Genomic DNA, 15,420 nt, shown 5'->3' with positions numbered 1-15,420 from the left:
CCAGTATTAAGCTTGTGAGTACCACTTGCTTCTCACAGCCCTCCCTTTTTAGTATCTCTCCCCCCACCTTAAAGTTCCTCCCCCTGTCTTACTCCTTTCCCTCACCGTTTCCGTATTCCCTTCTGCTTAGCTTATTCCTTCCTTTTTCACTTTTCCCTTCTCACTTTTCAATGAGGTGGGAGAAGTTTCACCATAAATTGAATATGTCTAAAATTTTTCTCTTAAAGCCAATTCTGATGGCAGTTAGATATCCACTATATTCATCCCCCTTCATTCTTTCTCTCAGATGTAATAGGTTTCCTTTGCCTCTTTGTGAGATGTAATACCCCCACTTTCCCCTTTTTCTGGTACAATGTCCTTTCCACCTCTAGTTTCTAGAACAAGGTATACGTGTATTCTTTATACATCCTTATAGCAGAAATATAGTTACCAAGATTTCTTTTTACTTTTTTAGGTTTCTCTTGAGTTCTATATTTGTTGATCAAACTTTTTGTTAAGTTAATTTTTTTCATCAAAAATAGGTGAAATTTGCTTATTTTGTTGTATGACCATCTTCTTCCCTGGAAAAAGATGCTCATTCTGGCTGGGTAAGTTATTTTTGGTTGCATACCAAGTTCTTTAGCCTTTTGGAATACCATATTCCAGGCCCTTTGATCTTTTAATGTGGATGCTGCTAGAACCTGGGTGATCCTTATTGTGGCTCCTCTATATGAATTGGGTTTTTCTAGCCGCTTGCAGTATTTTTTCCTTCGTCTGAGGGTTCTGGCATTTGGCCACTATATTTCTTGGTGTTTTGATTTTAGGATCCCTTTCAGTAGGTGATCAATGAATTCTTTCAATATCTATTTTACCCTCTGTTTCTATGACTTCTGGGCAATTCTCTTTGATAATTTCCTGGAAAATAGTGTCCAGGCTCTTTTTTTCATCATATTTTTCTGGGAGTCCAATAATTCTCAGATTATCTCTCCTGGATATATTTTCCAGGTCTGTTGTTTTCCCAAGAAGATATTTCACATATTTTCCATTGTTTGATTTTTTTTTGGTTTTGCTTGACTGATTCTTGTTGCCTCCTCGAGTCATTCAATTCCATTTGTTCAATTCTGATTTTCAATGAAGTATTTTCTTCACTCACTTTTTAAATATCTTTTTCTAATTGTCCAATTGAGTTTTTTTGTTCAATGGAATTTTTTCCATTTCACCAATTTTATTTTTTAGAGAGCTATTTTCTGTTTCCAGTTCACTGATCCTATTTTTCAAGGATTTGATTTCTTTATCCACTCTGTCTTTAAATGAGTGGAATGACTTCTCCAGACTCTCTTGCCAAGCCTCCCTCTCCTTTTCTTCCAGCTGTCTTGTGAGAGCCTTTTTAATTTCTTCTATGAGATTCATCTGTTCCTCAGCACAGATGATCTCCTCCTTTGGGGAATTCATCTGAAGACAATCTGGTTTTAGTTTCCTTGAGTTTAGAGTCTGCTCTCTATCCATATAGAAGCTGTCAATGGTTAAGATCCTTTTCAATTTTTTGCTCATTTTGTCAGAGAAGAATCAAAGACAAACTAGCAAAGAAAAGAAGAAAAAAAAAACCAAATCTTTTTTGTGGGGAGGGGCTGGGTGGTGTTACTGAGCTTCCTCTACAGACTGCAGGGGGGGGGGGGCAGCAGCGAGGCACTAACAGGACAGTGATGGCTGTGCTGTGCCTGTGCTCGTTGAGACTCCAAGAGCATGCTGAGACATTGTGGGGAGGGGTGGCCAGGTCCCGAGAGACTCCAGCTGTTCCAAGTTGTATTCTTCATCCCTGGTGTTTTTAGCTTCTCTGCTTGTGTGCTGGCTTGCTGCCAGGGCAAACTATCCAATCCTGTAGCAAAGTTCTCCCCACAGAGACGGCTGAGATCATACCCCACCCCACTCCGGTCTGCTTGGCTGTGAGCTGCCTGCCAGGCTCTCTCTACCGCTGCCTGCCTTCAGCCTGTGCCCAATCTAAAGCTGTCCCCACCCTTGAGCAAAAACAGACCTTTCCTGGCGAATTTCAAGGATGTCTTCCCTTGGTGACTATTTGTGGGGTTTTTTTTCAGTCAATCATTAATTCAGAGGCTTGTAATGAAATGGATTCTGAGAGAAAATGCAGAGCTTACACAGCTATGTGCCTCCTCTCCGCCATCTTGGCTGGAAGTCCCTGTTTTAAATGAAATTAAAAAACTACAATAAGCAGAGTAGCAATCATCATGTCAGGCAAAGCAAAAGTAAAAATAGCTTTAATAAAAAAAGACAAGAAAGAAAACTAAATTTTACTAAAAGGTACCATGATAAAATGATGACAATACTAAACATAAATGCAACAAATGGTATAGCATCAAGGAAAAGTTAAATGATTTGTAGAAGAAAATGTGGAGTGGCAGCAATATTAAATGCATCCTTTTAAATCATAATGCAATAAAAAATTACATTCAGCACAGAACCACTATAGGTTAAAAGTTATATAGATTAAAAATAACTGGTAACTAAATAATACTAAGGAATAAATGGGTACACAAATGAATTTCAGAAACCATTAAATAAATTAATCAAAGAGAATGACAACCAGACAACACACCAAAATTTATGTGATGCAGCCAAAGCATTACTTATGGGAGAATTTATATCTTGAAATGCTTGTATCAATGAAACAACAAAAAAAGAAGATCAATGAATAGGATGTGTAACTTTAAAAAAGGGAAAAAAATTAAAAATCCCTAATTAAGCATCAAAGTGGGAATCCTGAAAATGAGAGATTAACAAAACTGAAAATAAGAAATTCATTGAACAACAAATAAAACAGATGGTGTTAGGGGAGAAGCACAATAAAATAGAAAAGCCACTAGTTAATCTGATTTTAAACAACAGGAAATGAAATTACCACTACCAAAACTTGTGAATTCATCCACAAATGAAGAGGAAATAAAAATAGTTGTAGGAATCATTTTGCCTAATTATATGCCAACAAATCTGACAATATACAAAAAATAAATGAATATTTTTTCAAAATTACAAGGTTTACAGAAAATGAAATCAAATACTTAAATAACCCTACTTTAGAAAAATAAATTTAAAAAGCCTTCAATAAACTGTGAAATAATTCCTAAGTGAATTATACCAAATATTTAAAGAATGATCTATTCCAATACCAAATAAATATTGAAAAAATAGGCAGAATCCCATCAAATTCCTTTTATGATACAAACATGGAAATAGCATGTAAACAAAAAAGAGCCAAATCAGAGAAAGAAAACTACAGAACAATTTCCTTAATGAATATTGATGCAATTTTAAAAAAAATAAAATATTAGCAAGATTACACCAATATATCATCAATTTCATATACAAGATACTGACTGGGTAGATTTACATCAGGAATGGTTCAATATTAGGAAAATTATCAGCCTAATTGATCATGTCAATCACAGAGCCAACAGAAGTCATGATTATCTCAATAAATGAAGAAAAAAACCTAAAGATAATGGGTGCTTATTTTTATCACTTGTGAATTCATTTGTCCCTAAGAATATTGCTTAGGAGAGCATAGGAATAAATGAAGTTTTTCTTAAAAAGATAAGTAGTACCTATCTAAAAATCATTTAACAAGCATTATTTATACCGTGGATAACTTAAAAACTCATCCAGTAAGATCCACGGTGAAGCAAGGATGACCATTATCACAATTATTACTCAGTTCTGAAGTAGAAATGTTAAGTATAACAAAAAGGAAAAAAAAAATGAAAGAATTAGAATGGGAATGAGGAAACAAAACTATCAATCTTTGCAGATCATATGCTGAAATATTCAGAGAATCTTAGAGAATCAAGCAAAAAACTAGTTTTGGGGAAGATTCTAGGAAGATGGTAGAGAAGATTGGTAAATTTCAAACTCTCCAAATTCCCTCCACAAGTAGAACACATTTGCATCTCAGGGCAAACATAGACACATGAAAAATCAAGAAAACTTGGGACAGAACAGGGATTCTCCTGATACAACCTGAGAAGATCTGAAGAAAGACCCAGGGCAGGGATTTGCTTATATGAAGTGCAAATATTTCCAGGTTAGTTCCAGAGAAACATCAGATAGAGAATCCTGGGGCTACCTGGATGTGGCTGGAGCTTCAGCAAGAACCCTAGAAACTTTCACCTTCCCTACTATAAGAACTATAGGGTTCTGTGGTCAGAGTCTGGGAAGCCTAAGGGAATCTAGGCTGATTAAGAGTCAGGCCCAGATATGCTGCAAAGATATGGCACTGGGCAAGAAAAAAACCACCACTTTGGTGAGTGCAGAAGCAGTGGGGAGAGACAATGCTGGCTGTGGGCATTTGCTAGAGGGTGGAGCTTTTGGCTTAGGGTTCCATGATCAGAGAGAAAAGTTGAAGTGAAGCCAGAGATACCATTCCCCCAACCCAGTATTATACCTCTTTTTAAAAAAATGAGCCAACAAAGAAGAAAAATCCCACCATACTGTGGAAACAGAGAAGATCATGGTTCTTCATCAGAGGAAAATGAAGACCAAAGGAAAAAAAGCTTTTACCCCAAAGAGCAATGTGAAATGGTTCCCTGCTCAGAGAGAATTTATTGAAGAACTCAAAAAAGAAGTTAAAAGTAAAATGAGATACATTGAGGAAAAACTTTTTAAAAATTCAAGAAAAAAATTTATGAGAAAAAAGTTAACCAACTAGAAAAGGAGGTACAGAGTTTCAGATAAGAAAATAATTCTTTGAATATTAGAATTGGGCAAGAGGAAGCCAGTGAAACTATGAGAGACTAAGAGATAATAAAACAAATTATAAAGAATGAAAAAATAGAACAGAATGTGAAACAAGAAAAATGACAGATATGGAGAAGAGATCAATAAGAGAAAATATAAGGATAAGTGAACTTCCTGAAAGTGGTGACCAAAAAAAGTATTTAACATAATAATGCCATAAATAATCCAAGAAATTTGTCCTGAAGTGATAGAACATGAGGAAAAAGTAGAAATAGAAAAAATTCACCAATTACCACCTCAATGAGATCCTTTGTGGTAAATAGGTAGGAACATTATTGCCAAATTTCAAAAAACCCAGATCAAAGAAAATATTTTGCAAGAAACAAGAAAAAAAATAATTCAAATATGCTGGAGCTACTGATAAGTTCACAGGACTTATCAGCAGTCACAATAAAAGACCACAGGTCCTGAAATCATATCTACTGACAATCAAAAGAACTAGGCCCATGGCCAAAAATATCATATCTATCAAAATTATAATATCAAATGAGAAAAAAATGGACATTCAATAAACTTGCAGATTTTCATGACTTCCTATACATCAAACCCAAACTTACTAGAAAATTCAGCATGTAAGAACCAATATCAAAGAGCATTTTCAAGGAACTCAGCATGATTGAATTTTTTTTAACATGGGAAATTTACAGCATATGTTTAAGATTGACATCAATATGATAGCTCAAAGGAAAGATTGGGGCAGAGTTAAGGTAAAATTATTTTTTATATATAATATGTAAAAACAAAGTAATTATGTCATACAAATGAGATGCAGAAGAAGAATAGACATAGAAGACAGAGGATGGAAGAAGGCATGTAGTTCTGAAAAACCTTCTCACATCAAGAATGGGTTAAATAGGCAACACTACATATATATTAATAAGAATACAGCACCCTCCAAACTCTATAAAGAAAATAAGGGAGGAGAGATGATACACAAAGAAAACAAGAGAGTGATCCCTAGGTAGAGAGAGGTTAAGTAACAGCAAGGCAAGTTAGGAACAAAGGGTCAGCAGGATAAGAAAGATGTGTGTGTATAAGTGAGGATATGTGTCTGTGTGTATATATTTACATATATATTTTAAAGACTAGTTAAAAATTAACAACTTTAGCCAATTTGCAGAATATAAAGTAAATCTACAAATAATCATCAGGACTTCTATGTGTTACCAATAAAATCCAGCAGAGAGTGATAGAAAGTAAAATTCCACTTAAAATAACTGTAGACAATATAAAACACTTGGGAGTTTGTCTGCTAAGACAAGCCCATGAACTATATGAACATAATTATAAAACCTTGTCCACATAAAATGGAAACAATTAAGCAACTGGGAAAATAGGGTAGGTCAAGTCAATATAGTAAAAATGACAGTTTTACCTAAATTATTTACTTATTCCATGCTATGACAACCAAACCACTAAAAATTATTTTATAAAGCTAGAAAAACTTAACAAAATTTATCTGGAAGAACAGAGGTCAAGTATATCAAAGGAATTAATAAAAAAATGAAGATAAGTGTTTGCCCCAGATCACAAATTCTATTCATCAAAACAATCTGGCACTGGTTAAGAATAGAGTGATAGATCAGTGGAATATAATAGTACACAATACACAGTATTGTAAATGGTCATGATAATCTATAGAGAAGAGAGTCAAATTTATAAAAATACAAGACATTTCCCAATTGTTAAAAGTCAAAAGATACGAACAGACCATTTTCAGATGAAATTAAAGATGTGCCTACCTCACTCCTATCAGATTGGCTAAGATATCAGAAAAGGAAAATGATAAATGTTGAAAGGGATGCAGGAAACTGGAACACTAATTTATTGCTGGGTCAGTTGTGAGTTGATCCAAACCTTTTGTTGAGTAATTTGAAATTGTAGCCAAAAAGTTGTAAAATTGTTTTTATCCTTTGATCCAGTAATAGCATTTCTAAACTTATATCCCAGTGAGATCCAAAAAGAAGGGAAAGAATCTATTTGTGTAAAAATATTTAAGGCAGTTTTTTTTTAAATTTGCAGTGGTGAAGAATTGGAAATTGAGGTAATGTCCAATTAATGGGCAATGGTTGAACAAGTTGAGATATATAATGAAATACTATTGGGGAATAAGAAATGAAGAGTAGAATGATTTCAGAAAAAACATGGAACGATTTATAGGAACTGATGAAAAATGAAGTGAGCAGAACAGAAGAATATAGATACAGTAAAAGGAATATTTTATTATGGGTCAATTGTGAATTATGTAGGTATTCTTAGAAATGCTTTGATCCAAGACAATTCAAGTATAGATTGGACCCATCCAGTTTAGAATCTGTAATATGTTAGGCATAAGATGAAACCCAAAATCATTTTCTTCACTTAAAAACCTTAATAGTATGTTACAAACAGGACTTTAATCCTGTTCATCCTGACTTTTCAAATTATTTATTTACTACATACACTATGTTGGCTGAGTGGTCTAAGGAGCCAAAAAGATAAAGGAAAGGAAAAGTAAAAAGGCCAATTGAGATGTTAAAGAAAATTTTCTGGGCAAATTTCAGAAAGAATAGAATACTAATAAGAAATGTGAGGGGCCTGTGTTATACCAAGGAAGGCTTCACACACACAAAATAAGAAGATAAAAGATTCTGAAAGGTAGGAATGAAAGGAATCCATCTTAGGCATGAGGGGAAATTCAATCATATGTAAAGTATAAAAAAAAACAATCTGGAAGAATTAAAATTAAAAAAGTATCATGAAGCATAGTTGGGAGAAGAATATAGTATACAAAAGGCTGTAAATTAGAAGATGCAATTGTCGTATTTTACTTGGTCACAGATGTCAGAATTAGGATCAATATATGAAAAGTGTATGGATTTAGGCTCAATTTAAGTAAACAAACTCATATTTGAGCTATACAAAAAGTGTTATAGACGGTCTTGTTAAGGAGTGATTTTATGATTTCTGGAAGTATTCTAATACTAACTGGAATCCCCCTTGTTAGAAAGATTGTAGAGAAGATTCTTGCTTTAGATAACAGAAAATGTTGAACTTCCAGTGCTAGAATTTTGTAATTCTACAAAAAGAAGCACTTCTCATACATCTTTTTTTTCTTTTGCAAACCTTTTAAAAAGTTATTTAAAACTAAATATAAAATAAGAAAAAATAGAAAAAGACAGGAAAAGGAAAAGCAAAAATATTCAGCTGCCCAGCAGAATATTAGGGAGGTTTTAAAATATGTAATAATCAATTTCAAGAAAACATATAATAATAGAAGAGATTATATTCAATGTTATCTTTTCTTTACTTCATTAGAGGTTATTCTTTTGTTCTCTGCTGAGCCCCTTTATTTTCTTCTTTTTCATTCCTCTTACTTCCTCCAAGCAGGCTACAGTTAAGAGGGAGCATATTTATATATATACACAAACTTAAGCATACATTCACACATATACTTCACCTCCCAAATATATGTATGTGTGTAAATATATATATATATACATACTTATACTTACATATATACACATACCCATACATACACACACACATACATTTGCATTTTTTATATATATATAGGCATGTATCTAAAACAATTTAACATGGCTAACATATAATGTACATTTCTCTTGTTTGAATCTTTAAGTTTTACTGCTTCACTGTAGGCTATTCTTTGATTTTAATATTTTCAGAGTCTTTTTTTAAGATTCTGATCTCCTTTTCTTGTTGGTTGACTTTCTTTTTATAATCTCCTTGTTTTTCTTGAATGATTCTTATTTATTTTTATTTTCAGTTTCTTTAGTTTTTCCTCAATCTCTCTCATTTGGTTTTTGAAGTCTTTTTTGAGTTTTTCTATAAATTCTCTGGGGGAAGACAACCATATAATGTTATTTTTAGGAAAGAAGAGGTTTTTCATTCTTTATATATTATTTTTTCTTGATCTGTTATACATTCACTGCTTCCCCTTGACAAATTATAATTTTATGTCCTCCTCTGAAGATGAACCCCAGTTTTCCCTATTCTCACTAACTTTTTGTGGTTGAGTTCTTTCTCCTATGCCTGCTCATTTCGAGAGAGTGAGAGTGAGAGAGAGAGAGAGAGAGAGAGAGAGAGAGAGAGAGAGAGAAAGAGAATTTATTAGTGTCAGCATCTCTAATCCTGGGATGAGGAGGATGGTACCTCTCAATTCATTTCAGTTTCTTCCCTCTGGCCTGCTGTTTTTGTACTCACAAGGTATACTGGTTCCTTCTTGCTCTGACCACATATCTGCTGCACAACTGGGTCAAGCATTCCTAATCAATAGAGGTTCCCTTAGTCTTCCTAAAATCAGATCTGACCTCCCTTCTCTGTCTGGGAGGAAGAGGTTCCTGTGGTTTGGGCTGAGGCTACCTTCTAAGCCAACTAGCCCCAGGGAGCCTTACATGCTGAAGGATTTACATTTAGGTTTACATTTTAGACCTGTTAAACCCCATTCTTTCAGGTCTTCATCCCAGGACAATCCCTGTTCTGCACCAAGTCTTACTTTTTTTTTCCCCACAAGTCTATGTTTTCCCTGAGGCATAACTTTATTTTGTATGTGAAGGAAATATGGAGAGTTTGGAATTTTCTGATTTACTCCATCATCTTCCCAGAATCCTCCCCTAACACACACACACACACACACATACACACACACACACACACCTTTTTAAGTTAGTTTATCACACATTCAGATATTCCAGTATGAAGGAGACTAATAATGTAGACTATCATGGGAGCTCCAGAAGGGAAATAATGACCAAATTGTCAATAACAGAGTTCTGGGATCGACATTACATCATTTTTATTCCTTTCTTCCACGATTCTATATATAAACATCTATGGGAAAATGTAGTATGGTATAATAGAAGGAGCAACAGATGTGGAATTACAAAATCTTGGTTCAAATCCTGGCTTTACCACTTACCATCTATGAGACATTTTAAAATCACTTAATTTTCTATGTCTTAATTTCATCATTTATAAGTAGTCAGTTAAACTGTATTTTACAAAAAAGTTTCTTCCATCTTGAAAATATGGTGATGCCATATTTAAAGGTGATTTCTTTAAGAATAAGGGTGATATCTCAGGACATTTATCACTTTTTAAATAATAGCTATTTATTTTCAAAATACATGCCAAGATAATTTTCAACATTCACCCTTGCAAAACCTTGTGTTCAGATTTTTTCTCCTTCCCTCCTCCCACACTATATCTCCTAGACAGTAATCCAATATAGGTTAAACATGTGCAATTCTTCTAAACATATTTCTACATTTATCATGTTTCACAAGAAAAATCAGACCAAAAAGAAAAGAAAGGAAGAAAAAAGCAAGCAAATAACAAAAAAGGTGAAAATATTATGCTGTGATCCATGTTCAGTCCCCATAGTTCTTTTTCTGGATGTAGAAGACTCTCTCCATTACAAGTCTATTGAAACTGACTTGATTCACCTTGAAAAGAGCTAAGTCCATCAGAGTTGACAATCACATAATCTTGTTATGTACAATGTTCTCTTGGTGTTCTACTCACTTCACTTAGCATCAGTTCATGTAAGTCTCTCCAGGCCTTTCTGAAATCATAGGACATTTATTATGTTAACATACCACATATAATTTCACTTGTTGCCATTGCTTACATGAATTATTTACTCTTTGTTTTCATATAGATATTGCACCAATAGAACAATGGTTTGTAAGTATTTCACTACAAGAAGGATTAACTACTTACATTACTGAAGGAACACTTTTGGATCTTGTCCGAGGTAAAAATGAGACAAAAGTAACAGTCTCAGATTTCATTAATGAGATTTGCAATAAAGTGCAGTGCTATTAGTTTTACTCTGAGTAGTAATAGAATCAAAATAATAAAAGCTAACATTTTCTATAATGCTTTAAATTTTGCAAAGGACTTTATATACTAATTCATTTGATCTACCCAATAAACGTCCTTTGGTTGAATCCTCTTAATAAATCAGGAAACAAAGACAGCCAAAGGTGAGAATATTTTCTCAGAGCCACCCACTGATAGTATCTGAAATTAGATTTCAACTCAGGTCTTCCTGTCTTGAAACCTATCCACTATGCCATCTATGAGTATTAATCATGGACATATAGAATGATAAAATGGAAAGGAAAATCAGAAATCAGTTATCTCAACTTTCCTTTTCCCCTTCCTACATTTTTTTTTTAACAGAGGGAAAGTGACTTGCTGGAAGTCACATAGCTATCTCATTAAATTATTATATTTATATAAATTCATTTATACATGATAAGTCCCAGATGGTGAAGAAGGTTCAGACAGGATCCCCAATTAATTTTACTCTTCTTCAAGGGAAAACCAACTGACTTTTCAACAGCTTAGGGCATTCAGAACAGGAAACTTGAAAATTTATCTTAGTATTGAAAAAATCACATCAAACATGGTACAACAATTTTGTATTTATTGTTTGTTTCTTTTTTGGTGAGGCAATTGGAGTTAAGTGACTTGCCCAGGGGTCACACAGCTAGTAAATGTTAAATGTCTGGGGCTGGATTTGAACTCATTTCCTTCTCACTTCAGAGTCAGTACTCTATCCACTGTTCCATCTAGCTGCAATGACTCTGACAAGATAGTGGTGAAGACTTCTGTTGAATAATACTTGTGTAATGAAGTGATTTTTATACTGATAAGATAGAAATTAATCCCTTCCTGTTTTCACCATCATGCGACATAATTACCTTTTTTTCAACTCGTGATATTAAGTCAAGTCAGTGAACATTTATTAAACACTTCTCTTGTGTCTGAATATTTCTGTAGGATGTGATAGCCTGCTCACACCTAATTTGCATTTTTGATAGCTCTTTGACTGATTTTCAACTTTAGTGTTTTGGACATTTTACTCTTTGTTGTCTCAGAGTTATAGAATATTGGTCAACCTGCCATCTGGGGGAAGGGGTAGGGGAAAGGAGGGGAAAAATTGGAACAAAAGATTTTGCAATTGTCAATGTTGAAAAATTATCCATGCATATATCTTGTAAATAAAAACCTATAATAATAATTAAAAAGTTATAGAATATTACTTGAAAAATATTGGTGGCAAAAATATAGACTTTTATTACACTGATAGAAATAATGAAATCAGGAAGAGGGAGTATTTTACCAATGAAAAATAGCTTTGAATGTGTTGCATTTGAAATGTCTATGGAGTATCTAGATAGAAATGTTCTCCATGTAGTTAACATAGTGCCCCATAAAAGCTTTTAAAAGTAGATGGCAAAATATTGCCTTTTTTAATAAACACAAATATAAATTTTAACATCAAAATTTGATTTGTTCCACAGAACCTATTCTTCAATGGCAACTTGGGGAGCCAATAAGTCATAGTCAGTTTATTAAGATGATTCCACATGTGAAAAAAATTAAGATAGCAAAATGCCCTTGTGCTAATGATGTTGTAATACTTGGTATTGTGTATGATGGCACTTATGAAGGTAAGTTTATGCTTTTAAACTGAATTATTTTTCAATGCAAATAGTGCTCAGTGGTGATATGGATTCATTGGTGATATGGATAAAAAAAAGGAGATTAAGAATTTGTCAGACATATAAGGGGAGAAATGGAGACTAGTATTATGACAATCTTGAGAGGAAGTAATATTTAGGAAGAGAAGGAGTTTAACTTTATCAAATACTTCAGAAAATAAGAAGGATCATGAATTAGAAAAAAACATTTATTTTTTGACAATTAAGAAATCACTGGCAAGTGTAGAGATGAAAGTTCCATCTCAATAATGAGATCAGAATTCAGATTTCCAAATGGTTTAAAAGATTGAGAAGAAAATAAGTTAAGACTTAATACAAATGTCTTTCTTAAGGAATTTAGGAAGTTTTCTATCTTTCCCTGTTCTCTTGTGGAAGTTCTGTGAGAAGACAGGAAAAAAAAAAGAAAAAAAGAAGAAAAGGTAGGATGGGTTGCAAGATATATTTACCTTAATGAGATCAAAGATCCCATTAAAATATTAAATATGACTGGCAACTATTTTGCAAATGTTAGCCAGAGTTAAACCAGAGGTTACTCAGCTCCTTACCGGCTTTGTGACCATGAGTAGTTGGTTAATTTCTGTGATCCATACTTTCTGTATCTATGAAATCGGTATAATAATATTTGCCCCATCTATCTCATTGTCTTCAATGTTGTTGTGAGGGAAGCATTCTGTAAATTGTAAAGCACTGTAGAAGTGTGAACAAAGATTATATTGCTCCAGATTCAATATATTGTAGAAGAAAATCCTATATTCATCCATTTCATGTTTCTATTAGGAAAGCTGAAAGAAGAAATGTATTTATTTTTTCCCCTCAAAGATCGAGGAATGTAATGAAGATTGAATGAACTTCTTGCAGATCAGAGAAGTTTTGCTTAATGACCTGACACTATAAATTTATTTAAAATTGATTCAGAACTGATGGTTTTTTTACAATTTTAAGTGTTTGTTTCATTTAAATCTTTGTCTTGGATATCATTTTTTTCTCTTATTTAGGTGTCTACTTAGGTTTGACCTATTCTGGATTTTGGGATGACAATGGTACTTCATGGTACAATTTAACAGAAAATATTTGCTCTGCATTATCAGAAGGTGATTTTTTTCTGACCAAGTCTTTAGAAAGTATTTCCCCTATGCCCTTCTTTTGAGGCAAACTTAGGCAAGATCCTTAATCCCTCTAGTCTCAATTTTCCATAAGTAAAATGAGGGGACTATATTTGAGGTGTCTTTTTCTAAATTCTGTGATTCTAAATTGCAAAGGGCATGGGACCTCATATTTTTATGAAGCTACCTAGCATCTCTGAAGAAAGTAAATAATAAGTTACGTTGTGACTCCTGAATGCTTAATAGTAGAATTTGATCCCTAGGATTGCACTGTACTAACAGTTACTCTAAATGTGATCTTTTCTTCATTGCCATAATGATAACAGGACTCTTTTAGAGCCAAGAATTATTCAGGAAATTATAGTAAACAGGTTTTAGAGTTTTAAGGGACCATACATGCCATGTAGTTCCATACCCTCATTTCAGAGATCTAGAAAGACTTGAGAAGATTAGCTGATTTGTTCAAGGTCACATAGTCAAAATTTAAACTCAGCTGCTCTGACAGCAAATCCCAGTTACTTAAAACATATTGTCCCTTAATAAGTAAATTTATGACAACTTCTATTACTATTTTTCCTCTTTTAGACTGCCTAGATTTTTCATTTGTGGATGTTGTTTTAACAAATCATCATTTAATACTTCTCACCTCATTGGGTCTTTTTATAAGTGAAGATCTTCGTTATCCAAAGAAGAGTTTAATAGTATGTGTTTCAACTTTGTAGACATTGATCTTAAATATCTCCCTGACATTAAGTGAATATATACATGATATATTATTTGTGGTGTCTCATAGAACAGAACTGGTTCTGACTTGCTGAGAAAAATAAATGAGAAGATTATATATATACACACACACACATATATATCATACTATGAAAATAATGTAAGATAATAAATTGAGAATCACAAGGAACAAGATAAAGAATTCAAAGGAAAATGAAAGATATCATTTCATAGAAGTATTAGCTGAATGAACTACAAATGATTGGTCTGAAGATGGGAAGAGTCGGAGTAAACAAGATCTCTAGAGTCAAATATTTGAAAGGCTATTACATAGAATGAGAAATGAACTTGTTTTGCATAGTCCCAAAAGAGAGAATAAGAGCAGTAGCGATTAAGGAGAAGGGAGAGCATAAGGTGGGTGGGTGGGGGGGGATTTTTTACCTGATTTTCCAAAGAATTGATGTAATTCCTAAGAATTAGAATCTTCCAAAGAGCTTCCTTGGAGAATATTGGATTGGTTGTCTGTCGCTGGAGGATTTCCTCTGGAGTACAGATGACCGACCACTATCACTACTCTAGAAAGGATTCTCATTCATGTATGTTTGAATCAGATGATGATTGAAATTCTGAGAGCCTATTATCGCTCTCATTCAATTATGACTCACAAATGTGCATGAACACTTCTCTTGTTCGGGGAAAGTAAGCTCTATGAAAGTGAAAGGAAACATTAATTTCAGGGTACAGAAAACAGGATAGGAGTCAGAAAAATTTAAGTGTCTGCAGTGATTAAAAGGGAGTAGGAACAATGTTGAGTAGTGGGAAGAAAGAAGAGTTGAGAGGAAAAAATGCCTGGAGATCTACTTGCCAAGGTACCATTTTAATAATTTTCTTAGTAGGTTCTCACAGAGTTAGTCAGAATGAAAGAGATTAGCAAAATAGGATAGAGGAGTTATTCTAGAAATTAATTCCAGTGCCTGATAAGCCTCATTTTGAGATAGATTAAGCCCCTATCTCCTTGATTGCCCACTTCTTGTTAAACTTTATCATTTGGAGAAATAATTATGTTATCTCTTTTTTTCCTTCCAGAAGTTTTCAAGAGCAAACTTTTGTGGTTTTGAAAGGGTAAGAACATAAACTAATGTGGTGGGGGATTGTAGAATTTCAAGAAGGAAACCTGGGTGCTAAAAATGAGTATTTTAAATACATATAATAATATGAATAGAGATAATAGATTAGAATCACACCCATTGCAATAACATTCTATAATTAAAGTTTTTCAAAAATGCATCAAT

At 33.5% G+C, this 15,420-nt stretch overlaps 1 protein-coding gene across 1 annotated transcript in view; it reads left to right on the top strand.

Moving 5' to 3' along the window:
* LOC127546648 (cation channel sperm-associated auxiliary subunit beta-like) overlaps positions 1-15,420 on the top strand; it is a 161,285-nt gene that overhangs the window by 53,777 nt on the left and 92,088 nt on the right. The window contains 5 exon segments of the mRNA XM_051973660.1: positions 10,448-10,543; positions 12,102-12,251; positions 13,298-13,393; positions 13,991-14,106; positions 15,215-15,250. Of these exon segments, the coding sequence (XP_051829620.1) occupies positions 10,448-10,543; positions 12,102-12,251; positions 13,298-13,393; positions 13,991-14,106; positions 15,215-15,250 (494 nt within the window).

This window comes from Antechinus flavipes, chromosome 2 (genome assembly GCF_016432865.1).
Source record: "Antechinus flavipes isolate AdamAnt ecotype Samford, QLD, Australia chromosome 2, AdamAnt_v2, whole genome shotgun sequence".
Taxonomy (NCBI): Eukaryota; Metazoa; Chordata; class Mammalia; order Dasyuromorphia; family Dasyuridae; genus Antechinus; species Antechinus flavipes.
Note: the sequence above shows the minus strand (reverse complement) of the source record. Positions and strands in the feature narration are given on the sequence as shown.